A 27113-nucleotide genomic window follows, 5' to 3' on the forward strand; every position below is an offset into this window, starting at 1 on the left:
ATATTGACTTTTAATAAATAATGGATATGCGGATAATGGAAGACACCTTGAGGAATGTTAAACAAAAAGAAGAACAGAAAAAATATGGAGGGAGAATAAAAAAGATAAAACTAGATGAAACGACCAAATGATCTTCTGATAATATCGACGAGATGAGACAATGAAATGTGCTACAGATGCACTTCAAACGTTCTGTGGAATTGTGCAACATGTATCGAACGAGATTTTCCCAAAAAATATGAGTGCCCATAGGCGCGGGCATTATATACTAACAAAAGAAATTTTTCTTATTACATTAATTTCACTAAATAGATTATTATAGATCAATATTATATTTTTATTATATTATTCTAATATTATAATAAATATTATTATTTGTTTTTTTCACTTATAATTTATTGCTTAAAATCGAGAAAAAGTTACTTTAAATAAACATGTTGCCTCATATTTTAAACGTATTGCAATTTTTGCTGAAGTGACAACCATTACCCCATTCTTCCCTGCCTCTATCGAACCCGAAATTGCACCAGTTAGGAGAGAATACTGGAACAAGAATAATCCGCAGCGTCTAGTGTCAAAGGCCTGACTCCTTTCGATTAGTTGTAATCGAAACTACAAACACCCCAACAAAAAACAGTTCGGAGGTGATGGCGACGATACAAGCATTACATAATCCCTGCACATCCTGGCGCAACGTATTACGTGGGCCGCATTACTCTTCCTTTTCGGGCACAGCTATTAACATCTCGGATCATGCAAGCGGAGATTGCATTCGTATTTTAATCACACGATCAACGGACTAATCACGGGTCAGTCACGAATCACCAAAGACACAAAAATTGTTCGTTCTCCTACTGCCCGAATGGCCCGACACTACTGAATATAAAAGGGTACAGATTCTTGGCTCGCGCTCGAGATAAATAGTTTACTCTTCCTCGTTTTTGTATTCATCGGACAAACTACTCCGGATAGTGCTCAGCCTGGTATACATTAGACTTCATTACTTCATTGAATAAAACGCAGCTCTTCCCTACGGATAATAGATCGTCGACTAATTGTGAATGTTTTGTAAAGCTGTGAAAATTTTTATCGAAATTAATTCATCCATCGTTGAAATCTTGGCTATCCGCGTGGAATATGTTGGTAGCATTTCAAACGGAATAACTTTTCCAAAATTGGTGTTAATGGCTTGAATTTATTTAAATGAAAAACTGATGTTTTTAATTTTTTTATCTATGCCTATAATAAAAATTTAAATAATGCGTTTTATAGATCTCAGTAACTCTCTCTTGTTTGCATACCGAAAGCTTTATCGAAAGCAGTTAATGCAGAGTTAAGAAAAGAAAGATTTAAATTTGAAAGATTTAAAACAACTGCAGATTACTAACAGGTATTGGTTAAAAGTGTCAAAAATCGGGACAAAACTATAATTTTCGCGATCTTTAATTGTTTATAGCACATATCAAGGTCAAAACGTATTTTATAAATTTTCGTTAAAAGCTGAGAGAGAAAACCTTGATATTCCAAGTAATAGCAAAGTTAAAGAAAGGTATTACGGCCATTGTCTCGTAGATTAGTCCCTCTATCACTGAAAAAAATTCGAGTCATTTAGACGAATTTTAAAAAAGTCATTCTGCCTGTAAAACTGTCAATATAAATCTCGCAGCGAGTAACAATTTAACGGCGAGTAAATATAACAGCTTTGTTCTTGAATTAATAAAAAGTTTTACGATCCATGAATAGTGTATTAGCATTAACGCTATTTCTACCAAAGATATAAAGAACACCTTTCAATAATTTCTATTTAACAGTATTTTTACCAAAGGAGTTAAAGGACATATTATCAAAAATTTTTTCAATGTTTTCTATACGAACACTTCTTGACTTTCGCTACAGTCATCAATAGACTGCGGATTTTTGTGCAAAATAAATTTTGACTAAACTACTTACAAGAACCTTAAGCCTAACAAAAATGTTTTCCCCCTTTCCGCCATTTTAATAAGTTGCACACATTTAAAGAGATTCTTCACTTCATCTATTATCATCACAGTTTTGTATTTAACCTAGTTATTTTCGTCAAAAATGCATAAAATCCGCAGTCTAGATATCACAAATTTAATTCGGTAAATAATGTAATACAAAATATCGTTAAAAATAGTGTTGAACATGATGTTCGCGTTAGATCGGCTGTAAGAATCGTCTTTTAAGAAAATTCATGCATGTAGATGAACTCTTCGTATACTATCTTTGTGATTCTCTTTTGTGCACTGCAAAAATTAAATGACATATAAATTTCGAAAAATGATAAAACTTTCCAAAATTTTTGTTTCATAATGTGAAAAATAGTAGAGAGAATGTATAGCTAACAGATTTCCTTTACAATTTAAAATGATTTGTAGCGGATAAAATGCGATAAGCATTTGGCTAAGTGCTTGCAGGAGTTAGCTTAAACTTAAAACCGTTGTTCTATACTTTTGGAGATAATGTTTAATCAGATCGATATTGTTCTGCTGAAAAGGTCGACGCAAGCAGGGTTGTAGGTATCTGTTTGCAATAGGAGGCAGCTACAGAAGGGTACCCTAGAATTATAATCAGGCGGGAGCTATAACACTTCAAAATGAGGAACCTAAGCATTGCTTTCGCAATAGGATTTCTGTTCATGCTTACGATCATTTGGGTAGCCGAAAGCGTGAGTTGAAATCGATCATTCCGTATTCGCGAATTGCGCAAGGAAGTGACTCCCTTTGCATTCGTAGAAAAAAATGACCTTAGAAGAGGCCAAGAATAGTGTTATACATCTCAAGAAGCCCTGTCAGAAGAAGACAAATGTAACCGAAGGTATAATCAACCGAAGTAAATCGGATATTCATCTGTATAACTCATTCTTACTCCGTTGAAACACCGCGACATTATTTTCATCGATTTCATTGTGCAGAACTATTGGATGGACTACAGAAAGGCGAGTTCCCGAGGGACGAGAGATTGATGTGTTTCATGAAGTGCATACTAACCGCGACGAAGTCCGTGAGTAATATTTTCTATGTATATTGATTACACGAAATTTCTTTTTTAACTCTCAAGATTTAAGATTCATGATTAATTTATTAACCCTTTGCACTACGATTTCTTTCACAGCTACAATTACCAGCATTTCTTCGTTCCTAATAGTATCTTGTAGAACGAGACAATTTTAATTCTAGATTAAAATGACGTAGATCGAGGAAAAGAAATCTACATTTATGCTTAATAGTTTGCTTCATACCAAAGTATTAATTTATGTAAATATTTACTTGTTTAATTATGATTAGACTGTGAACTATTATGCAAGGTATAAATAACGTGCACGAATCTTAACATACAGAAACCTGCGTTAATTAGCCGCAAATAATGCAACAGTACTTTGAACTTCACATAGTGATTTTGCTATTTTGCTTCTGATCTACTTACTTTTGTCATAATTTCATGAATCCATAATCTAGTTTCTGCCTTAAATAAGAGCATGCGTGAAATTAATTTCTCATTCTTCACCAGGTAAAGTATGTAGTCGAGCTTAATTCTAGTAACACACACATTACATTTATTTTTTGCTTATAGAAGAAGTTTCAAAAACAGGTTGAAATACTAATCTAGAAAATAAAAAATATTTTTTATTAACAATTTACACTGGATCAGGCGCTATCTCATAAATAATATTCGGTTATAGTGATCAATTTAAGATGTAATTAAATATAAAAATTGTAGCTGTAATGTAAGAGGGTGCTTGAAATTGTTTAGCGATAGCATTTATCTTCAAATAATTAATACAGTTTAATAGTTGAACCAATGCACTTTTGTATAAATTGCAGGACAAGTTGCAAAATTCTATGCATACCATAATTGATACAAAATTACTTATTTCCTGTTAGATGAGACACGACGAGGTGCAGTACGATTGGATCCTTAGGAATGCTCGTCTAATGCTAGAAGAGAAATATCTTCCACGAGTCGAACACGTAGTCGAGGTTTGTCGAGAACGAGGTATAAAATAGTCTACGATTTATTAGTTTACGGGTTAAGAGGTTTCATGCGCTTCGGTTGCAGAGAAGTAGGGTGGATTTTAACCATTTTTTCGGTGAAAATTCATTTCTTTTCGAGAAATCGTTACGTTTACATTAATGCCTAGACTTTTGACGATATATTCTATAGATTTTATTAAAGCATTAATAAAATGAACTATTTAGTAACGAATCCCGAAAGATAAGTGTGTCAAACATCGCCAATGCTAATTATCCCCTTGCACTACTTTCACGAGTCTGACTCGTGATGAAAATTTTGTGCCAAAATTGAATATCACGAGTTTGACTCGTTGCTACAATTTCATGCCAAACATGAATATCACGAGTTTGACTCGTTGCTACAATTCCATGCCAAACATGAATATCACGAGTTTGACTCGTGGTCCTAATCTCGGCATTCTGTGTCCCCATATAGGCCAAGTGTTACCTTGGGGATAGTGTTACTTTCCGCGGTATAAATAAGCTCTCTAAGGTAAATAAACATGGGCACTCGGCGAGACCAAGAAAGTTTCAGTCGTTCCTCAGTTTGTACCATTCCGCGCCTCGTAAGGCGCATACGTTTCGAATAGCCTCCTTTGCAGACAGTATTATTCTTCATTATTTATAATTTTGCCAAGCCCACGATCATGTATAAGAAAAGAAGCAAAATTGGTAAAAAAAACACGGAGTTCGTGGGGAAGTGAGAGTAGTGAAAGAATAGAAGAAAGAGTCATAAACAGTGATGAAAATTGTGATGACAGCAGCGTCATTGTGCCAGTGGTGAATCCTGCACGAAGATTAATTATACAGGGTGTCCTATAAATGTCTCGCAATACGGAAATGTGGGGTAGCTGAGGTCATTCTATATAACTTTTTTCTTTGCGAAAATGCAATCTGCGGCTGTGTTTACGAGTTACTAACGAAAACCACTGGCCAATGAGAGGTGACGGCGCGAAGTTCGAGACCCCGCAGCACGAGGCTTTGACAAAAGATCGGGATGGACTCGAGCCGCGTTCGAAGTATTGAACAAGTCACGAAGCGTGAACTTTCAGGATTTTTTTACTACGTAACAGTGATATTTTTAAGAAAAACGCTGTTCACCTCTACTTTAGGACGTCTGAAGAATATTTACTAATCTTTCGGACTCGAAATAATATGTAGTTTAACCGTAACAGCCGTTTTAATTTTCTGGCGTACATGACACCTCATGTGTACCATATGAAATTTTTATGCAAGGTGTACAGTGAAGATTAACAAAGTTCGTCAATGATATTTTAATTTAAATAATTCCGTGTTCGAACAGAATTCAACGAATGATTCGCAAAGCTGATTTAATAATAAATAATCGCATTAAGGGACGTATAAAGCATTTGTTTATTAGAGAATTATGAAAAATATCGATAAGAAACTCACCCATTTAGTTGAGGATGCATTTGCTGACTCGTACGTACTGACCTCGTACAACGAACAACTGATCCCAGATCGATGACCGCAACATTCGAAGGATACTGTCGAGGAAACCTCTGGTATGATTATTTGCGAAGTTCACTTACACTGCACTGTCACCAAACACTGATCAGTTAATTAATCACTGATAATCCGAATCACTTGTGGATATTAAGAAAGAACACTGAGACTCGTTCGCGGATAATCGTTTATTCGACGCGTTCGTTCGGAAGTCGACGTTTCACTGCCAAAAAATCGAGGCCTCGACCGTGGGCCCTTGTCGTTCGTCGTTCGATATTTTTCATATTTCTCTAATAAACAAATCCTTTATGTACCTTAACACGATTATTTATTATTAAATCAGCTTTGCGAATCATTCGTTGAATTCTGTTCGAACACGGAATTATTTAAATTAAAATATCATTGACGAACTTTGTTAATCTTCACTGTACACCTTGCATAAAAATTTCATATGGTACACATGAGGTGTCATGTACGCCAGAAAATTAAAACAGCTGTTACGGTTAAACTACATATTATTTCGAGTCCGAAAAATTAGTAAATATTCTTCAGACGTCCTAAGGTAGAGGTGAACAGCGTTTTTCTTAAAAATATCACTGTTACGTAGTAAAAAAATCCTGAAAGTTCACGCTTCGTGACTTGTTCAATACTTCGAACGCGGCTCGAGTCCATCCCGATCTTTTGTCAAAGCCTCGTGCTGCGGGGTCTCGAACTTCGCGCCGTCACCTCTCATTGGCCAGTGGTTTTCGTTAGTAACTCGTAAACAGCCGCAGATTGCATTTTCGCAAAGGAAAAAGTTACTCAGAATGACCTTAGCTACCCCACATTTCCGTATTGCGAGACATTTTTGGGACGCTCTGTATATGACAGTGATGAAGAGGAAAATCCTAGACCTGATGCGAGTGTTGACTGGAATTGGAAGGAAACTGAGAACATAATAAAAATTTCGGAATATTCCGAGTCCCATGGTGTAAAAGACTATGTTTTAGATCAGTTAGATACACATGACGGATTATTAGATTTATTTTGTATTGTGTTCGACGGAAATTTCTGGGACATTGTAGTTACGCAAACAAATCTTTATGTCCAACAAATAATGAGCAATGGGAGAAGAAGGAAAATGGATGATGGTTGGTTTCCAGTCACCCAGAATGAGACGTTGGCTTATTATGCGTTGTATATTTTGATAACGCAAGTCAAAAAACCTAATATTTAAATGCATTGGTCTAGGAAGGGGAAGTCGCGGTGATAGAAACTCCTATATTTGGTAAAGTAATGCCGTTGAAAAGATTCACTCAAATATCACGATGCTTGCATTTCGCAAATAATGTAACGGACCAAAGCAAAGACCCCCTTCACAAGATAAGACTAATTATTAATTATTGGAACGACAAATTTAGTAAGACTTACACACCAGATCAACATATAAGTATTGATGAGTCATTAATGCGATATAATGTATGCCGCTTGGCATACAAACAATTTAACTCAAACAAACATGCCAGGTTTGGATTAAAAATATATAAATTATGTGAAGCAAAAACTGGATTCTGCAGCAAATTTAAAATATATATTGGCCAAGGCAAAATTCATTCAAATGACATCGGAAAATGTTGTGATAGAATTTGTAAAACCGGTACTAAATAAAGGATACACATTGTATATGGACATCTGGTATTCCTCACCCGCTCTCTTCCTAAAATTGCACAATCAAAAAACAAATGTTATTGGTACTGTGCGTAATACCAGGAAAAATATGCCGAAAGATCTTGTATTTAATCATATTATTATAGCTTATAAAAAATTTATTTCTTATGATATGTAATTAAATTTAAAAAAATTAAATTAAAGTATTTTTTGCAAGTTTTTTATTCAAATTTATTTGAATTTCCAAAGAGCTCCATCGCGTGAAGTAAATACGAGCGGGACTATGTAACTCAGTCGTAAGGTGTCGTGTGTTTCAAATTGCGCCACTCGAGCTCCGCCGCTCGGCTCCTCCAGCGACCATTCCGGCGGACAAGTTAGGCATGGCTTTTTCAGAATTTCGGCGTACTGCAAGGGGTTATAATATTTTCAATGATTTTAAACATCCACAACCTTGAATACTCCGAAAGAAATTACCTGCAAAAAATCTTTGTTTTGCATCGTATTCGTTTCTTGATACCAGTCAATTTCCATATAAGAAAATTTATTGCGACAGTACTATTGGAGGAGATATTTAGGTGGAAATTTTTAAATGGAAGACCCTGTATGTACAATGGGTAAAACAAGTATTCGCACACCTTTTAAAAAGAAATGACGTTATAATTGGATCAAGCAATTAAAAAATTATTTTCATAAATTGCAAATTGTTGGCATGATAAAAGAATGTTAGAAAATGCTGTTTTTTCAACTTTCTTATCTAAGCCCATAACGAAAATTTAAAAAATGCATTGTGTAGATCTCGGTAGCTTATATGCATGCTAAATCGAAATTGGTTAAGGCAGAGTCAAGTTATAATCATTGAAAAATTTTACAAACTACAGAATTCTGATAGTTATTGGTCGAAAATGTCAAAAATTGAGGCAAAACTGCAATTTTTACGGTCTTTAATTGTTTATAGCTCATACCAAGATCAACTGATTTCAATGAAATTTTCAGTACGCAAATATGTCACCGAAATCTACAAAATGTACTTTCTAAATTTTCGTTATGGGCACAGATTAAAAAATTAAGAAAACAGCATATTTTACATCTCTAATGAGGCTAACAAATTGCAATTTTTCAAAATAATTTTGTAGCCATTGTCTAGTAAACTAATCCCTCTAATATCCATGAAAAAATTTTGGTCGCTTAGCCCAATTACAAAAAAATTAATCCGTTTTAAAAATGATATGCAAATACTTCTTTTAGCCACTGTATATCGAAGTTGAGCCCATAACCAGCAACAAAATGATCCAATTTTTGTTGCAGTACCTGCTACGTTGAATGGTTGCGAGATCGCATGGGAACTAGGGAAATGTGTTTGGGACGTGGATTCTGAGGTATATTCGAATTCAATATAAAATCGTATTCTAATATTCGTTAATCATATGAAATAAGTATGACATTTTTTGATAAAATTTTTTTTATTCAAGCATATAGTATAATAAAAATCGTACAAAGTTCAAATAAATTAATTCTTATCATTGTTATGAAACAATATACATTAGTCCTAACTAAGTTAGGACTAACTAACTAAGCTCAGTAGTTCTAACATTAATTCAGTATTCTACTAATTAATTTTTCGCAACCTAATCGAACTTTTCTTTGTCGCAGCTGTTCCTCGATTCCTAACGATCTCTGGTTATTACGAATTTGTAGTACTGGCTAGAAAGCAAGGTGGAGGGTACGTCATCGTTATCAACATTATTGTTACAGACACCATTGAGAAGCAACCATTACAAGATCAACTAATTCAAGATCGTAATCGTAATTATTCCTCTTTGGAATACATTAATCTTCTCAAAAACGAATTATTTGAGAAAAGTAATGATTTTACTTTTTTGTTACAGGCACTTGTATAAGCAAAATAAACAGACGCTAAGAAATACATGTAAAAGAGAATTAAAATAATTTGAAACTGATTAAACAAAGATTTAAAAAATTAATTTTTATTTGTGATAACGTCTGATCAATTGTAAGAATCTATATTATGAATTATAGATTATTCCTTTGTAATAAAAATGGTGTCATTATATATATATTAACGAAAAATATAAAAATACCTATTCATTGTTTATTATGAAAACACGGCAGCTGATGTTAGATTCCCTTACTATGAATTAAATGATAACTTATAAGTGTATACCTGTCTGTCGTCTAACACCGTTTTCGCACCATGTCCCCCAGTTCCATATTCAATTCTCTATTTTCGAATGCCCATTTGAAATGCCCGTCTCAAATTAGGAACATTGAATGCAATTCAATGCTCTTCTCTGCGACATCCGAAAATTTGTTTTAAATATTGAGTTCACGGTACTGTAATTAGTTCGTGAACGATTATCAAACTGTGTAGTTTAGTTCAATCTGGTATATGCGAAGTGAGATAATGGTTTAAAACATCTAAATAGCTATTAGTAGAATAACAGAAAACCGCTGGAAACACGTGGAAACAACTAACTGTGCGAAACGAATGAAAACACTTTTCTGTAAAATGATAATTTGTTTATACACTTCTACAGAATTAGGACAAAAATTTATACGCATGTTTCAGCACAGAATTTAAATTAAAAACATTAAAACTTTTGAATTTTTTGAAACACAATTTTATTTATTTTATTTAACAATTATTTAACATTAACGTAATGATGTTCGGATGGACTTGCAAAAAGTAAAGTAGCGGTCGCGCAAGAAGACAAATTCGAATTATGAAGAAAACGTAAAAGTTGTTATTCGATTTCTCATTTGTAGTGCATGCTTGATAGTTTTTAAAACATTTAATAATATAAAATTTGTCAATTTGAAAGGTTTTATTTTTAAGATATCTATTTTATGCTAAAAGCATACAAAAATCCAAATGCTATTTTTACAAATCAATTACAACATAATGTTTCAGAAGTTTAAATAAAAATATAGATAATTTTGTGTCTCCGTCGCGTCGAGACATCGCGACTCCATGATCACGCAACTCTCTCAAGATCAAGCAGCCAGTGGCGTGAACTTGGCAATGTAAATAACAAGGCCGCGAGAACACGCGATACCACACGGAAGATACACGGCTCTTTTAAATGCAACTTCGACTCATGGACGGGGGTATTTATTTACGCTAATGCATCAGTTCGAGAACGACAAGGAATCGTCGAGCATTTGCTTATGCTCGGTGAAAAAGATGCTAATTACGAAGCAACATAATCCCTCGAAACAATAGATCAACATTAAAATATTCTTCAAAAACCCGCAACATTTCCGTTCGGTGTTACTCACATCGAGTATGATGAAGAAAAGGGAGTAATTTATTTACAATTGTTGCTATTATACAATGTTTTTAGAAACATGTAAAGAATGATAGTGTTTCGAGGCGAGCTATTATGAAGGTCATTCAAGGTCACCCAAAGTCAATTGCAAGAGAAAATAAATTGTCTCAGAGTATTTTTCGAATACTTGTGTATCACGTGTGTGTATTACGTGGAACGGGTCACAAAAGATAAACAAACATTCAGTCACATTGTACGCTTATCTGTATCCTCAAATATTATTGGTAATTTTAAATTATCTGTTTTAGAAAATAATTTGAAGAAAAATTCAGAGATTTATACATTTCACCGAAGGATTAAAAATGTCGTAAATATTTCTGGGCATTTCGTACTAAATGTCATATGGTCATAGAGTTGTGGTCATTGCATTGGATTTGATCGTAGCTTTTACATTATGACGATAAAAATTTCACACAAGTAAATAGATGACATTATTTTTTATTAGATTTCTAAACAAATTTGTATGATTATTTGCCATTTTACTGTATTTTTGCTTTGCTTTTCTGTGTCACTTTGGGTGACCTTGAATGACCTTCATAATAGTTCATTGTATTCGCCTCGAAACACTCTATCAGAATGTAAGTAAAAAAACTTACTGTTCCATTAAAAAAAAACAAGAATTGACCTTCATATCTCCTTGATGCCTCCACCTACAGAAAAATTGATAATACCAGATTATGAGCCCCCCGATACCAAGTAAGTTTAGTCTAATGCAGTTTCTACTATCTTCAAAAACAAGCGAGTTATTCAGATGACCTGTTTAAAATGCCACACTCTATATTATTTTACATATAGTGACTCGTATTAATATTTGAATACCCTTTAAATCAGAATAACTATTTTTCAAATTGAACGAAACGACTTGAATTTTTTGGAGATGTTAGGAGGACTATTTTACTACACAATGACCAAAATGCTTTTCTTTTTTGCTATTACAGTTGCTATTATAGTAGGGTGACAATCACTTCATATAATCGGATAGGTTCATATAAGGAATCCGCCGATTATCTCCACTATTCGTAACTTCTCATTCAAATAATCGAAGATCGCGTTCAGATGAGAGGATTTCATCAAACACATAATTCATTTCTCAGATGATAACAATAGGTGTAACAAAAATATTAAAAATTATATGAACATTGTACGGTCAATTTTCTCCAATTGTCTATCAGCTTGTAAACAAAAATAGACAATTTGGGATGAGGTGATACCATTAATCAAGCCTCGAATAGTCGTTTTTTCTGTTCCCAAATTGTCCATTCTTATTTACAAGCTGAGGGACAATTGGAGAGAATTTACTGTACGTACAGTGACCCACAAAAGTGTTCGTACTCCTTTTAAACCGCAATAATTTTTTGAGAACTGAATGAAATGATTTTAATTTTTTTTAGATTATAGAGGGACTAGTCTACTAGACGATAACTGAAGGGCTTTTTTCTAATTTTGCTATTACTTAGAATGGCAAAAAAATAAAAATCTCTCGTTTTTTAAATTTTTTATCTGACCCTATAACGAAAATTTGAAAAATGTCTTCCGTAGATCTCGGTAACTTACAACAAATTAAAGATCGCAAAAATCGCAGTTTCATCACGATTTTGATCCAAAACTGTAAGAAAACTGCCGTTATTAAAACCTTTCAACGTCTGTATCTCGCCTCTGGTTTAACCGAATTCGATAAAATTTGCAGTATGCATATAGGTGGTCGAGAGATCTACTAGACGCATTGTTTACATTTTCGTTATAAGCTCAGATAAGAAAGTTCAAAAACGCGAATTCTTTATGTTTTCCTACCATTCAATTAGTTAAAATTCTTAAAAAGAACATTTGTAGACATTGCCTAACAAACTAGTTTTTCTGAAATGTGAAAAAATACAATTGTTTCGTCTACTTTTGCAAAAAAATTATTATCATTTAAAAGGTGTCCGAGTATTAATGCGAGTCACTGTACTATACAATAAGATAGTGGGATAACTAATTGAGAGTGGGGTAGCCAATTACCTTGCCTTTTATTTATTTTCAAGCATAATTAACTTTATATTTATAGAATAAAACATAGCAAACTTTTTATCTAAAGTCAGTTAACCAATTATTTGTTAAAATTAATCATGTGAAACACAGTTCTTAAAATATCACAAAAATTATTTCCGTATTTTGATACAAAATTTTCTGCGAAGCTTACGAAAATGCTTAAGAAACTACTGAAGGAACGAAGATCAATATTCAGTGAAATAAATATTTCTAAACAAGATATCACAATGTTAATTGTATTGGTAAAACGTATGAAGATTACGGAAAAGAGAAACAGTGACGGTTTATTTGAATTTTTGTTTTTAACGTCTGTTTTTCGTAGTTCATTTACTGTGTATGGTAATTGAATTTATGTTTCGCGCGAAATTCTAATCATCTGTTATATTTTTAAAGAGAAGAAATGTGAATATAAAATTTTCGTTCAAATTTTCATCTCTAATGTGGACTTTTAAATAACATTGAAATATTACATTTTTTAAATAGAAAATACAATTTGTTGAAGTATGTCAAATGTTAAATTACTATTGTGCACAGTTGTTCAAGCTCAGCATTCTGGGAGGGAGTACAGTAATTGAAATACAGTATTCATGGAAGACCACAGTAACTGAGGAACAGCAACTGTACTTTATAGATGGTGGACACACAGTAACAGTAACGCTCTGGCTCCAAAACGTTTGTTTCTCTTTTTCCTAATATTCAAAGAAAATTTGATATTTGTTTCATGGGAAAATTTAAAAAAAAATCGATAAAAGAATCTTTGAAATTTACCTTTAGATTCTTAAGAAAAGTCAATTAAATTGCTGAAATTGTTTCAGTAGCGAAAACACCTGAACTCCACAAACAGAGTACAGTAATCTTATCCAGGACTCGGAATGAGGATCGGGCCCAGGGCACACAACATAAGAATCGCAAGGACTAGACCTCTTCCTTCACCTAAATGCTACACACAGCTATATACAGGGTGTTCCACAATTATTTTAACAGCCGAAAATGAGGGGTAGCTGAGGTCATTTGAAGTAACTTTTTCCTTTGCGAAAATGCAATCTGCGGCTTTGTTTTCGAGTTATTAACGAAAAACACTGGCCAATGAGAGGTGACGGTGCGAGAGAGAGAGAGAGAGAGAGAGAGAGAGAGAGAGAGAGTCCGCGAGAGAGTCCGCAGCATGAGGTTTTGACAGAAGGTCGCGACGGACTCGAGCCGCGTTCGAAGTACTGAACAAGTCACGAAGTGTAAAATTTCCGGATTTTTTTTTATTACGTAAAAGTGATATTTTTAAGAAAAACGCTGCTCATCTCTACTTTAGAACGTCTGAAGAATATTTACTAATTTTTCGGACTCGAAATAATATGTAGTTTAACCGTAACAGCCGTTTTAATTTTCTGGCGTGCATGACACCTCATGTGTACCATATGAAATTTTTATGCAAGGTGTACAATGAAGATTAACAAAGTTCGTAAATGATATTTTAATTTAAATAATTCCGTGACCGAACAGAATTCAACGAATGATTCGCAAAGTTGGTTTAATAATAAATAATCGTGTCAAGGTACATAAAGGATTTGTTTATTAGAGAAATATGAAAAATATCGAACGACGAACGACAAGGGCCCACGGTCGAGGCCTCGATTTTTTGGCAGTAAAACGTCGACTTCCGAACGAACGCGTCGAATAAACGATTATCCGCGAACGAGTCTCAGTGATCTTTCTTAATATCCACAAGTGATTCGGATTATCAGTGATTAATTAACTGATCAGTGTTTGGTGACAGTGCAGTGTATATAAGTGAACTTCGCAAATAATCATACCAGAGGTTTCCTCGACAGTATCCTTCGAATGTTGCGGTCATCGATCTGGGATCAGTTGTTCGTTGTACGAGGTCAGTACGTACGAGTCAGCAAATGCATCCTCAACTAAATGGGTGAGTTTCTTATCGATATTTTTCATAATTCTCTAATAAACAAATGCTTTACGTCCCTTAATGCGATTATTTATTATTAAATCAGCTTTGCGAATCATTCGTTGAATTCTGTTCGAACACGGAATTATTTAAATTAAAATATCATTGACGAACTTTGTTAATCTTCACTGTACACCTTGCATAAAAATTTCATATGGTACATATGAAGTGTTATGCACGCCAGAAAATTAAAACGGCTGTTACGGTTAAACTACATATTATTTCGAGTCCGAAAAATTAGTAAATATTCTTCAGACGTTCTAAAGTAGAGGTGAACAGCATTTTTCTTAAAAATATCACTTTTACGTAATAAAAAAAAATCCGGAAATTTCACGCTTCGTGACTTGTTCAGTACTTCGAACGCGGCTCGAGTCCGTCGCGACCTTCTGTCAAAACCTCGTGCTGCGGACTCTCTCGCGGACTCTCTCTCTCTCTCTCTCTCTCTCGCACCGTCACCTCTCATTGGCCAGTTTTTTTTCGTTAATAACTCGAAAACAAAGCCGCAGATTGCATTTTCGCAAAGGAAAAAGTTACTTCAAATGACCTCAGCTACCCCTCATTTTCGGCTGTTAAAATAATTGTGGAACACCCTGTATATGAAGTAAGAGGCCCAAGCGCCTGCAATGTTCCGAGCCGAAAATGGTGACCACGGGGAACGAAACGCGATTTGAATGTTGCGTGTTGGTTAATTCTAAATTCTAATCTAGCCTATAACAAGTACACTTAGCAGTTGTGACTTAATTGGACTCTTCGAGAGTTAGAAGATCTATTATTTTTAGAATGATGAAATATTTTAGATGGTTATTAAAAAGAGTTCTTTTAAAGAACCTTCTTTTTAGTCACCGTTTATCTACGAGTTATTTATTTCTAATTCTAAAATATAATTCGAATTTTATAAAATTGTTTGCATAAACAACTAATAACCCAATTGTACAAATTGTCGAGACATAAATTTTAACAAGCCCACTTTATTGTAACAATGATACCCATTGTTCGCGGAATGACTCAATAAGTCGGACAATGTGTCATTTCCAGATATTTGCTAATGAAGAACGATTTTCGCGAAGGAATCATGTAATTTATGGGCGGGCACGGACGACGCGAATTGATTACTCCTGTCAGATTGTAATTAAAACACATTACGTAAAAAATCAAATAAGCAGGGCAATTATTTTCCTTCCTATTATTTTCCCTTCCTGTTGTTACACAGATCTAACATATGGAACGATAAATATCCGCGACGTATAAATACCGTGTTTAAGCATCGGCAAACATCAGTTTGCGGATACTCCTGTCGAAACAGCGTGACTTTCAAGCACTACACGATGAAGTCCATTTTTCTTATCTGCAGCCTCTTCTTTGTCCCAGTAAGTAAATAATAGTATAATAGTGAATACAATATACAGTTCTAAATATTAACCCGGCATCAATGTGATATGCGACTTGATGAGCGTAGTGGGATATTGGCCATTATCCGCAGTTGGCCATTATTCGAATGATTTCTTATATAAACAATTATTCGAATGAATAATTGAATAATTTTATTCACGAATAAGTCACTGTTACCTTATTTGCGAGCAATTTATTCGCGAACTGTTTATTCACGAATAATTTATTTACAAATAATAAATTCACGAAAAGCTCAATCGCGAAGAAAATGTTATTCTAAATAATTGATTTCTAAGCTATTATTCTTTGATTGCACTGATAAATATAATGTTCTTTGACAATAACAAGCTACCTATACAGTTAGATTAACAACTAAAGAAATCATTGAAGTTCTGTTGAATAATTTCAAAAGACATTGGATATTTTTTCTTCTCTTTCGACTATTATTTCCTGTACTACGACTATAGATTATAGCCTACTTTCCCATCTAAAATACCATAACTTTTTCTCTAACAATTTTTTTGTAACATTACAAATATGAGAATAATTATGAGTGACAAAGTTAGGTTAAATGTATTTATGGCTAAAATTGGCGTTGAAAAGATTTGATTAGTTGGTAAACATTGCAACTTATTTTCGTTACTGGCAACACTTTGTAAACTTTTACTTTTTTCTATTTCCTTTGCTAGTGGATAATTTACAAAACGTTTTTCTCTAATCAAATTCAATGAAGTCAAATATATTAATACATGGCATGCTTCATAAAATTTTGTGTTAATTGATTTTTATGTCGACATGTTAATTATTAATTTATTAGAGATCTTTGTTAACCCAGTGCGTCGGTGTGGTGAGTCACGACATACCCCACCAATTTTTAAATTATCATTATTAACAGGAGCTACTCTATGAGAGAAACGACAAAAATGTTCCAATCGTTGCCTGGAATTGGGTTAGGAAAACTTTGCTATAAGGGAATTGTATAATGAAGTCCTGAAATCAAGATATTAATAATAATAATTGCAAGAAATAGAAATACACTAAAAACAGTATGGCGCAAACAGACAAATATTGAAGCCTGAAAATACAGTATATACATAAGTGGAAGTATAAATAATCTACGACTTGAAGAATCACATATGTAGAAATTTTACACAAAATTTAGAGAAGTTATTGAAATCATAAAACCATTCTGTTCTGTGGTAGTATCTGACTTCACGAATTATAATGTTATTATGGGAGTTCGTTAATTGTAACGAATTATAACGTTATAATTTGATGACATTTGAATTTAAATATCTCGTAAACAACACATTTCTGGGAAAAATGTTGAATACAAAAGTTACTTTATTTCAAAGGGGAAATAAATACATGTATTTTATTTATTTTTTTGTTCACCGCTTTGAAGATTATTTGGAGGGTAATTGTGCTCATCCTGTAGAGCAGGCTTTATATGTCTAAAGCACAAACAAAAATTCACAAGATAAATCATCGCTATCCCAAGTTAAAATGATACTTTCTTTATAAATTAAATAAAGAAGTTTCAGAAGTAAAAAATCTAATTTTATTAAATATCTTTGTAAGAAAAAATCTAATATACAATATTTCATACAAAAAATTATTCTTTATTCGGGTACAGTAAAAATCTGTAAATAAAAATATAAGCTTCCATTTAAAGAAACAAAAAAAGAATACAAATTCCCCTTGAAATTGAGTAAATTTGTATTGAATATTTTTCCCGAAAATATTTTCGATATTTAGATTTCAAGTTTTCAAATGAACACACGCTATAAAGATTATTTTGATTTAATTGGTTTTTCTAGGCAATGGTTCACGGTGATCTTAATAAGGATAAAAAGAAAATATTCGAAGCTATAAATCCGGGCCAGCAGATACATTTGTATCTGACAAACTCAAAACCTCGTCAAAGGAAAGAACCTTCCACTTCATTTTTCTGTCGGATCTTGCATTCTCGAAATAAATACGAGGGTGGTCCCAGAAGTACCTGACCTAACAAAGGAAACACAAGATATTTGGGAACAAACATCTTTATTTTTCAACATAATCTCCTTTATCTGGGTACATTTTTCCCAGCGGTGTTGAATAGCTTCGATACCCTGTTTATAGTGAGAACCATCGAGCTCCTCAAAATAGCCATTAACCGCAGACTTCACCTCTTCATTATTGTGAAGAAAAAATAATCCGAGGAGACTAAACCTGGCGAATAGGGTGCGTGAGGAAGCAATTCAAACTTTATTTCAAACTTCTGGATGTGTGAACTGGTGCATTGCCTTGGTGAAACAACACCTTCTTTTTCGCCAAATGTGGTCGTTTTTCCTTGATTTTGTCACTCAAACGCTGCAGTAAATTCGCATAATACTCGTCGTTGATTGTTTTTCCTTTTTCAAGATAATCGATGAAAATTATTCCACGCGCATCCCAAGAAACTGACGCCACGATCTTGCTAGCAGATGGAACTGTCTTCGCCTTCTTGGAGCTGGTTCTCCCCTTACAATCTATTGTTTCGACTGTTCCTTCGACTCAGGTGTGAAGTGATGAACTCAGGTTTCATTCAATCAACGTAAAAACTCGGCTTTATTCCTGTGAAATATCCCCAAACACTCGATTCAAAATTCACGACGCTGTTTTTGTTCCATTGACAGCAAGCGCGGCACCCATTTAGCGTACAGTTTTCTCATATTTTCAGTCAATATGCGATGCAGAGCACTTTTTGAAATGCCTACGATGTCTGTATTTTATGGATTTTCTCGTGTAAATTCTGGCACCCAATGTTTTATTGCTGTAAACGAAGGAGCAGACTTCCCCAGAATAGAAACTAGCTCAATTTTGATATTGGTTGGACCTTCCAAATGAAAATATTGTATTACATAACGATGAACAATGTTTTCCATGTTTACAACTCCACTAAGAGCGTTCACTATTAATGGCTATCAAACAAATACTAAACAATGCAGTGTCTTCAAACATGAAATCTAAGCTTTGTAAGGTTCGTATATATAACCTTAGCATCAATATTTACTAGTGTCGCGACATTTTTTTCCGTATTGGTTTTCTTAGCACTTTCGAGTTTCGTCGTACAGTAATTTCTCCCTAATTCGTGCTCAGATTGGGCACTAAAATGAACAATTTGGGAAGAGGAGATACAATTATTCGAGCTTCGCATCTTGTTCTTTTAGTTGATGCCACGTAAACATCGCTGTCGTACGGAAATATGTAATAAGGTTAAGTTTCCAACTTACTATTATGTAAAGAAAATTTTCAAGAAATAAAGTGAAATTATTCGATAGCTATTAGAATTCGATATTCTTCCATATTTTGACGTTAATTATACAAAAAATAAATGTACTACATAATGTGCCTCTTCAAACCGTGCATCTTCTATATACAAAATTTTTTCATGCGGCGCATATTTTGGAAGTTATAAAAGGTGCACAAGTTGTGTGTTCCACCATTAAGGACAAATAATGGACACAATACATTAAGAATGCTAGTAGTTTTTTTATTTCCAATTTGAAAATCTATCGTCGTTTCATCATATTGTACATAAGCAATAGAAACTATTAGCTTTTTTTACGATATTCCTCGTCACAACCTTCTTATACCTATTGGATATGCAAAAGAATAGTAGACACTCAGTACAGGAGAAGTAAGTGGAAGGTGTATCAACACTGATCTTATTAACATTAGCCACTTTTAAAAGTACTTTACGTTTACTATATTCACACTTTGTTCATTTTAATAATCCTCAATTCCTATAATAACAGGACTGTATCTAATGGAAGTAATTTTGAAAATTCAGAATTAGTGGAAGGTGGAAGAACATTGGAACTTTCTCATATCATTTTTACACGAATTTGTTCAAATTCGAGTAATTATTAATAATTCCACAAATTCAATAGCTTTGGTATTCCAAAGTTACGAGTAATGCGAAAAAATATTTCCCGTTCTAAGAATTCTGCTGATGAACGGAACGGTGAAATTCTGAAGGATGGTGATGACCCGTTAAGGACGTCCATTATACGTCCATTTTAGGTCTGAACGTCTTACGTCTTAAAAACGTCTCCAGTTGGACCTCGTTTTAACGTCTGGTACAAGACATCTTTAAGACACTTGAACTATATCTTCGTTTTTTATATTTTCAATGTTTTTTCAAATAAATCAGACAAGGGCGTTTAAATGCAACTTTAATATGGACGATGTAACCAGATGATAAAAATGACGATGTAAATTTTCTTTCTACACTTTTTGTGTACAAAAGTTTACCTTACATATAACTTTTCTGGTTTTTCCAAGTATCCGTTATATGTAAATCCGTTTAAAATATTAATGTTTTATCGTAATTTTTTAATTAGCTGGTATGGTGCACACTGAGCAAACGGAGCACCTACTTTTGATTTCAATACTTTCTTCAAATTCAAGTCAAATATAAAGTGGACAACTACTTCTGATTTGAATACTTTTTTCGAATGAAATTAAATGGTAATAAATACTTTTTGGAGTGTTTTTTGTATCCTTTTGGAGTTTAACATTTTACTGAGTTTTCTGTGGTTTAATATTTCACTTGATGCATTTGGAAGCATTTTCTGGGGAGCAAAGGGTTAACATATCTTGGAGGTTGTTTGAATAGTTTATTAATAACTTTTGAATGCTTCTTTGGGGGATTAGTTGCTTTCAATTATTTTCTGGATACATGTTTGATTATATTCATTAATATGGACTATTTTGTGAGTTAATTTGCTGGAAATGAATACAAAACGAACTCAACTATTGGGTTGTCCGGAAAGTGCGTGCCGATTTTTGGTAGGTGGCGTAAAGAGAGGTCTGAATATATCAGAACGATTGAAATCAAATGACATGCGTACGTATCGTAAAAAACGGTATTTTCAGGCATGTTTGGAAAAAAATTTGGTTACAATACGATAATTTTTGTCAATTTTATACGCCTTTAAATTTGGAAGAAAACAAAATGTGCGGCCTCATGTGTCTTTGATAACTCGACAAAAGTTGTTGGAACTCGGTTTGGATGTTGTACCCCATCCACCATATTCACCAGACCTCGCGCCCTCTGATTTCCACTTATTTCGATCATTACAAAATTCCCTTAATGGAAATAACTTCAATTCCTTAGTCACGATAAAAAATCACGTAGAAAAATTTTTCGCTGAAAACCTAAGAAATTCTGGAAGAACGGAATTTTCAAGTTGCCTGAAAGATGAAGAAAGAATAGCGCCTATATAATGTATTTAATATATTAAATGTATACGAAAATTTCAATCATTGGCCTGGTATTATAAATAATAAATACCTTGGTATTTTCACATTGCATTGCAAATGCTTTTTGGGGGGTTATTATATTTTATAGAGCCCACTTTAAACATAACATATTTGCCGTACGAATTCATGGTTTCCAAATCATAAAACGAACGAGGTATACAGAATACTGAAATCTCACTAAGAATCTTCAATTTCAAATATATCAGTAACGACAAGTGCGACACAGAAATGGTAATGATAGTGACAGTTGCACTTGTAATGAATTCTACATAACGAAATACCAGCCAATCATAAATTAGATACACTTAAAGTTGAGGATTATGGTAAGATGAGTGGGACGACGAATGCATATCGTATATAACGTAACGCACGAGACGGTCGCAGGTTCAGTCGTCTTCACGCTATTGGTGATGTAAGTTCTTGAATGGTGTTGTAAGTTTTGAATGTCACTATTTTCCATCTTACAAGATCTACTTATATTTTACAGATTATTGATACATAAATCTTATATTGATCAAGTAGTGACGTACCTTCTTCAGTTTTATTATTTTATTATTTGCAGCGCAATTGAAGACAATAACGCACAAACTTTCACAGCACATCATTAAGGTAAGATCTTGTATTTCTTATTTCTTATTTATTTTGTTGAGTAATTATATACAGCCGTAGATAAATATATCTGAATCTCTTTCAAAACGAAATAACTTTTTTCAAATCTGACCAAATGTGTTATATTTGTGTGGGATGTTGAAAGGTCTAGATTGCTATACAATATGTAGAAAATGTTTGCAAAAATCGTAATTGGGTAGAATGACACAAAAATTCTAAAAATCACGTTTTTCAACCTTTCATCCAAGCATTTTTTTCGGGCAATTTACATTCTAGGTTTCGGTAACTTATGTGCATACCAAAAATTTAATCAGAAGATAGTGACGCGGAAACAAATAACAGACGTTGAAACATGACAAAATGTCTATTTTCGCAAGCTTTGTTTATAAAACATAGCAACGTTTACCAATTTCGACGAGATTTTCAGTATGCATACAAAATCGCAAAATGTACTGGTTTTTGCGTTACATGCTCAAATAAAAAGGTTACGAACATGATTTTTTGGTTGTTAATTCCGCCCAATTGTAATACGTGTAGAAATTGTATTAGGCATTGTCTAGGAAACTAGCTTTTCTGTCACATCAAACAAGTTAAAATCATTTTATTGAATTTCAGGAAAGCTCTTCCGTTTTAAAGGGTGTTCACATACAGTGACTCCCGTTAATATTCGCACACTTTATAAAACGCAATAACTTTTTTAAAAATGAACTAAACAATTTGAAATTTTTTAGATAGAGGGACTGGTATACTAGACAATGACTATTACTTGGAGTTACAATACAAAATAAAAAACAGTCGCTTTTTAACTTTTTTATCTGAACCAGTAACAAAAATGTAAAAAATGTAAAAAAAATTTTGTAGATCTTGGTAACCTATATGCATGCTGAAGAATTCATCGAAATGGGTTAACGCAAAATCAAGTTACAAGCATTAAAAGATTTAAAAAATTGCGGATTTCTCACACTTATTCATCGAAAGTGTCAAAAGTCAGGACACTTACTGCTCATGCTACGGTCAACTGATACTAATAAAGTTATTTATATATCTATAAAAAAAACAGTGTTAATTTTGTTTTAAATGCCGTTTGTTTAGGTTTTAAACGGCATCGTTCTGAATTCCCTTTTCTAAGATCACTTGACGGTGTACAAGTTTCCTGCTAAACGGGATTACTTGGAACAAAGCTGGTAAAAATGTTTAAAAGTATGATATATTCTCTAGGCATTGACAATCGAATATTTCCATTTTTGTGAAAATGGAAATATGAATAGATATTTCGAGATATCTTACACACTGATTTTAAAAACACAATTTTCAAAGAAACGCGTTTAAAGTTTCCCAACATAATTTTTCATATGTTTTACGCTACTGCACGCAGGTACACGAATCGGCTACAGGCTTCATATTCCTAAAAATAATTTGTTTTAAAGGCTGTAACCTTTTGCAACTTATTTTGAAAACTTCAAGCTATTATTTCAAACAACAAAATTCGATTTTTTCAAAATTTCAATGTGAGCTCCCTTAAAAAGTGTCCGAATATTAATGGGAGTCACTGTATATTTGTTCACAACTGTAGATATCTTGTTTTCACAATTTTGAGGTATGCGATATGTATATATTTTGTCGTTTGATTTTAAAAACTATCTATGGCATTTATCTTTAATGATGAATTGTATAGAATTGTTGCTTATCAGTTTCATGCAATTTAACATTTGCTATAGATGTTAAGTATCGCATTCGTATTTAGTTAAATATTTTTGATTAGGTTCCCAAGAGTAGATATTTCTTTTTATTACACCGGAAGTAAAGTTTATTGTATATAGAATGGTATGAAAAATTCTATAAACTTAATAATATATTTACGAGTTTCATGATATTAAACAGAAAATCTGTATACTTTGTTTAACTTTTGGAAGGCAGACCATCCACGAAGATGTTGTCACGGGACAGATTCCCAAATAGACATAAAGTATGTGAAACAGGGAGTGACGTTTCGTTGTCTTAAGTAATACGACATCTATCCCAATTTGTCGTAATACACAGGGTATTTTCCGCAGAGAATACAAGTATATGATAATGAAATAATACTTAGAATGATGGCGATACTGACGGAGCTCTAGAGGTACGCTATAAAGTAGATACAACTGGGTTGACACTGAATCTAGAACTGCTTTATTGGGTTTCTGTGACTTTTCATGTACGCGATTTTTATCTTAGAGTATAGGGGTAGGAGTATATCTGGGCTCATGTTACAATGGTGACATACCAAGCAAGATAAGGGAGTTTTGCTTCACAAAGGCACAGGAAACCAGTCCTGGATATTTCTTGATCCACACTGATGTATACATATATATAGTAAGGAGCGTAACTAATCCAACAACCACAAGTTTTATATAAATCATTGTTTATTGCTAGGAATATACAAGAATAATGAAAAATAAACATTATAGTTATTTTCATCACAGTTACGAGTAACATAAGAAATTTTTGCAATAATTAATGTCTTGTTGTTTAGGAATGACAACAACAATAAATTGAATCGGTTTGGCACCACGTCCAATACTTGACAATACTTAATATATTCTTTATTTTTAATATTTCGTCCACAACCTTTTGCTTGTAAAACTGTACTAATTCGTTTTGGCATACACTTTCTACTAATTTTCTGCAATACTCTAGAGATATTTGTTCCCACTGTTCTTGAATTCTATTATAAAAATTTGTGATTGAAGTTGGTTTTGAGTCATATGAATCCCAAAGTCGTCTTTTTAGGAAATCCCATAGATTTGGCCTCGTCTGACCAAATAACCCGTTCCCATTCAATAGTTGTCCTGTGTTGGTATTTTTTGGCAAATTCCAAACGAAGTTTAATATTCTTCTTCGATAACATTTTTTTTTTTTTTTTTTTTTTAGGAATTCTAAACTTAGCTCCATTGAGGTTATGTCAAGGTTATGTCAAGGTCCCTCGTGCCCCCCCCCCGTGTCCGCTACCTTGTCGTGGTGGGAGGGGCTTCGTGCCCTAATGATCCTCAAGGCTGTGCCGGCGGGGAATTTATTCCCTGGCAGGTTCTACTATGCCGAAGTGGCTCGAGGTGATGGGCCAACTAAAGTCGGACACATACCATAAACCTGTGGTCATGTTTTACAGAAACGGGGGTCTTGCCTTAACCGGCCGGACCGCGAGGATGACAACCTCTGTAAAAAATCCCTAGCCCCAAGCAGTGTAGCGCGGTGATGAGGGTGTAGCTGGAGCAAGCGCCAGTTATGGTTGGTGGGTGCACCAATCTTTAGCGGACAACCCCGGGGTACCTGGCGACCCCCGGGTGTATTAGCCTTCCCCGGGTATGGCGGCTCTGCCCGGGGTGACCTTCTTTCCGACCACACTCGTGGGACCAATTATGGATTCTTCTTTACAAATAACCAGGGTGGGGGGGGGCGAGCGTGAGGGGGAGGTGCGCGGGCCTATCGTGCGCCTCAAAAGATGTATAGTGCCGGCGTCGCGGAGGCATTCGGCAACACGCGGCACAAAGAGGACCGCAGCGGGCCTTGGTGAGTGCGATGAGGGGAAGGAATCAGATTTCTCTGTCTCCTCCCACCACTCATCGCAGAGCGTCCCGGGCACGTCGTCAGGGAGAAAGAGAGGCCGGCCGCCGACGACCGGCGACTATGTTGGCCTCGCAGAGGCCAAATTTAGGCTGGCCGAGGCCTCGCAGTTGGAGGCCGAGGCAAGGGAGGTGGCGGCAATCTTTGACCCGGGTGCCCCCGTGCCGAGACCGTCGCGGTCAAGCATCCCGCTACCGGACGAGACGGATATTGCGCAAGATTTCCGCAACCGTCCGACGGGGCAAGTAGCGGCCGCTATATTGGAGAGCCTGGATGAGGTGGCCAGGATCTCCGGCGTGTCAAAGGGGCTGAAGGGCAACTTGGCCCGCGCCCTGAGGGTGGCCGCCTTAAACGGCAGGGTGGGGGTGTCCGAGCTGGCAGTGAGGTCAGCTACCGACGCCACGCGTGTCCTGGAGGCCGAAAATGCCGTCCTCACGGGGCAAATAACGGAGCTGCGGGCGGAGGTGGCCCGGCTCCGGCAGGTGGTGGAGGCGAGAACGGCTGCTGCCGCAATGCCTCCGCCGCCGCGCCCGGGAGAGGGCTCAGTATCGCCGTCGATCGTCGGCGCCCAGGATTGCCATCGCTCCGGGCAAGAAAAGTCCTCGCCCCCACCTGCGGCTGCGCCCGCAGATTTTCTGGCGCAAATAGGCGCCCTGATAGACGCCAAATTGGCGTCATTCAGGAGGGAGCTCGCGCCGCGAGCGGACACAGCCCTGCGATCGGTGGCACCTGGGCCGTCCGTCCCCTCACAGTCTTCGGACAGGGTGGGGCGAAGGGCGAAGAAGGAAAAGAAAGGTGGGAAAGCTGGGGCGGCTAAAGCGGCCCAGACGGAGCCCGCACGCACGCGAGCAGAACTGGCGCCACCCTCCGCCGCGCCTCCACCCCAGGAGGCGTGATCTCAGGTGGTTGGCCGGAAGGCCAAAAAGGCGGCTGCCAAGGCCACTGCGGCCGCGAATAAAAAAGGACGGGTGGTCCCGGCGGCCCCCAGGAAGACACCCCTGCCTCCACGTCCGCCACGCACAGCAGCGGTTACCATAACGGTTCCGTCTGGCGTGGACATGACTTACGCGCAGGCGATGGCTACCGCCAGGTCCAAGGTGGACCTAGCAGAAATTGGCATCGCCTCGCTGAGGCCGCGAAGGGCGGTGACTGGGGGGTTAATTCTGGAGGTCCCTGGCACCGATGGGGCCGCCAAGGCCACCGTCCTCGTCACAAAAGTGGCGGAAGCGCTGGCGGGAACCGGCGTAAAGGTCGCGCGCCCGGTCAAAAAAGTCGACCTTAGGGTGCGCGGCCTGGTCGATTCGACAACGCCGGCGGAGGTCGCTGCGGCTGTTGCCCGCGTGGGCGGGTGTAACGAGGGGGACATTCATACCGGCGAAATCCGGTCTTCCCCCTCGTGATTGGGCACCCTCTGGGTACGATGTCCTGCCGCGGCCGCTCGCAAGGTTGCTGTCGCGGGCCGGATAACTGTCGGCTGGACCCAGGCAGCCGTGGAGGCCCTAAGTGCCCGGCCTTTGTAGTGTTACCGTTGCCTTGGTGTTGGCCACACCAGTCAGCGGTGCACTGCTGCCGAGGATAGGTCCGACTGCTGTTATAGATGCGGCAGTCGGGACCATAAGGTGGCAGCCCAGGCCGCATGGGGCAAACGTGCCCTAGCCACACTTGAGCCTCCACGAAAAAGGTACCGCTGGATAGCTCGTGTTCTTAAAAACGCAGCGAACTGAACGAAGTGTGGTGGAGAGG

The 27113-nt window shown here is 36.0% G+C and overlaps 2 protein-coding genes across 7 annotated transcripts in view; one reads left to right on the forward strand and one right to left on the reverse strand.

The window, feature by feature from the left end:
• The window catches only part of LOC117224051 (uncharacterized), a 283462-nt gene that overhangs the window by 123150 nt on the left and 133199 nt on the right, over positions 1 to 27113 (reverse strand). The window lies entirely within an intron of this gene.
• Positions 867 to 9219, forward strand: LOC143260510 (general odorant-binding protein 72-like). 5 transcript variants are annotated; one of them, XM_076526218.1, is made up of 9 exons: positions 867 to 983; positions 2519 to 2689; positions 2757 to 2853; positions 2936 to 3024; positions 3906 to 4017; positions 7396 to 7723; positions 8454 to 8524; positions 8799 to 8951; positions 9035 to 9219. In XM_076526218.1, exons 2-6 carry the CDS (start codon positions 2618 to 2620, stop codon positions 7410 to 7412), a joined length of 387 nt encoding a protein of 128 aa, XP_076382333.1. In that variant the 5' UTR covers positions 867 to 983; positions 2519 to 2617; the 3' UTR covers positions 7413 to 7723; positions 8454 to 8524; positions 8799 to 8951; positions 9035 to 9219. The 5 variants fall into 5 exon arrangements, with proteins under 5 accessions (XP_076382333.1, XP_076382330.1, XP_076382334.1 ...); XM_076526215.1 differs by lacking the exon at positions 7396 to 7723; XM_076526219.1 differs by lacking the exon at positions 7396 to 7723 and having other exon boundaries at positions 3906 to 4001.

This window comes from Megalopta genalis, chromosome 14, assembly GCF_051020955.1.
Source record: "Megalopta genalis isolate 19385.01 chromosome 14, iyMegGena1_principal, whole genome shotgun sequence".
Lineage (NCBI taxonomy): Eukaryota > Metazoa > Arthropoda > Insecta > Hymenoptera > Halictidae > Megalopta > Megalopta genalis.

Bases quoted from the DNA above. Each gene is read 5' to 3' on its own strand.
- LOC143260510 (XM_076526215.1), top strand. From the start codon at position 2,618: ATGAGGAACCTAAGCATTGCTTTCGCAATAGGATTTCTGTTCATGCTT. The intron at 3,025-3,905 runs GTGAGTAATATT...ATTTCCTGTTAG, and splicing joins TACTAACCGCGACGAAGTCC to ATGAGACACGACGAGGTGCA. The intron at 4,018-8,453 runs GTATAAAATAGT...TTTTTGTTGCAG, and splicing joins CGAGGTTTGTCGAGAACGAG to TACCTGCTACGTTGAATGGT.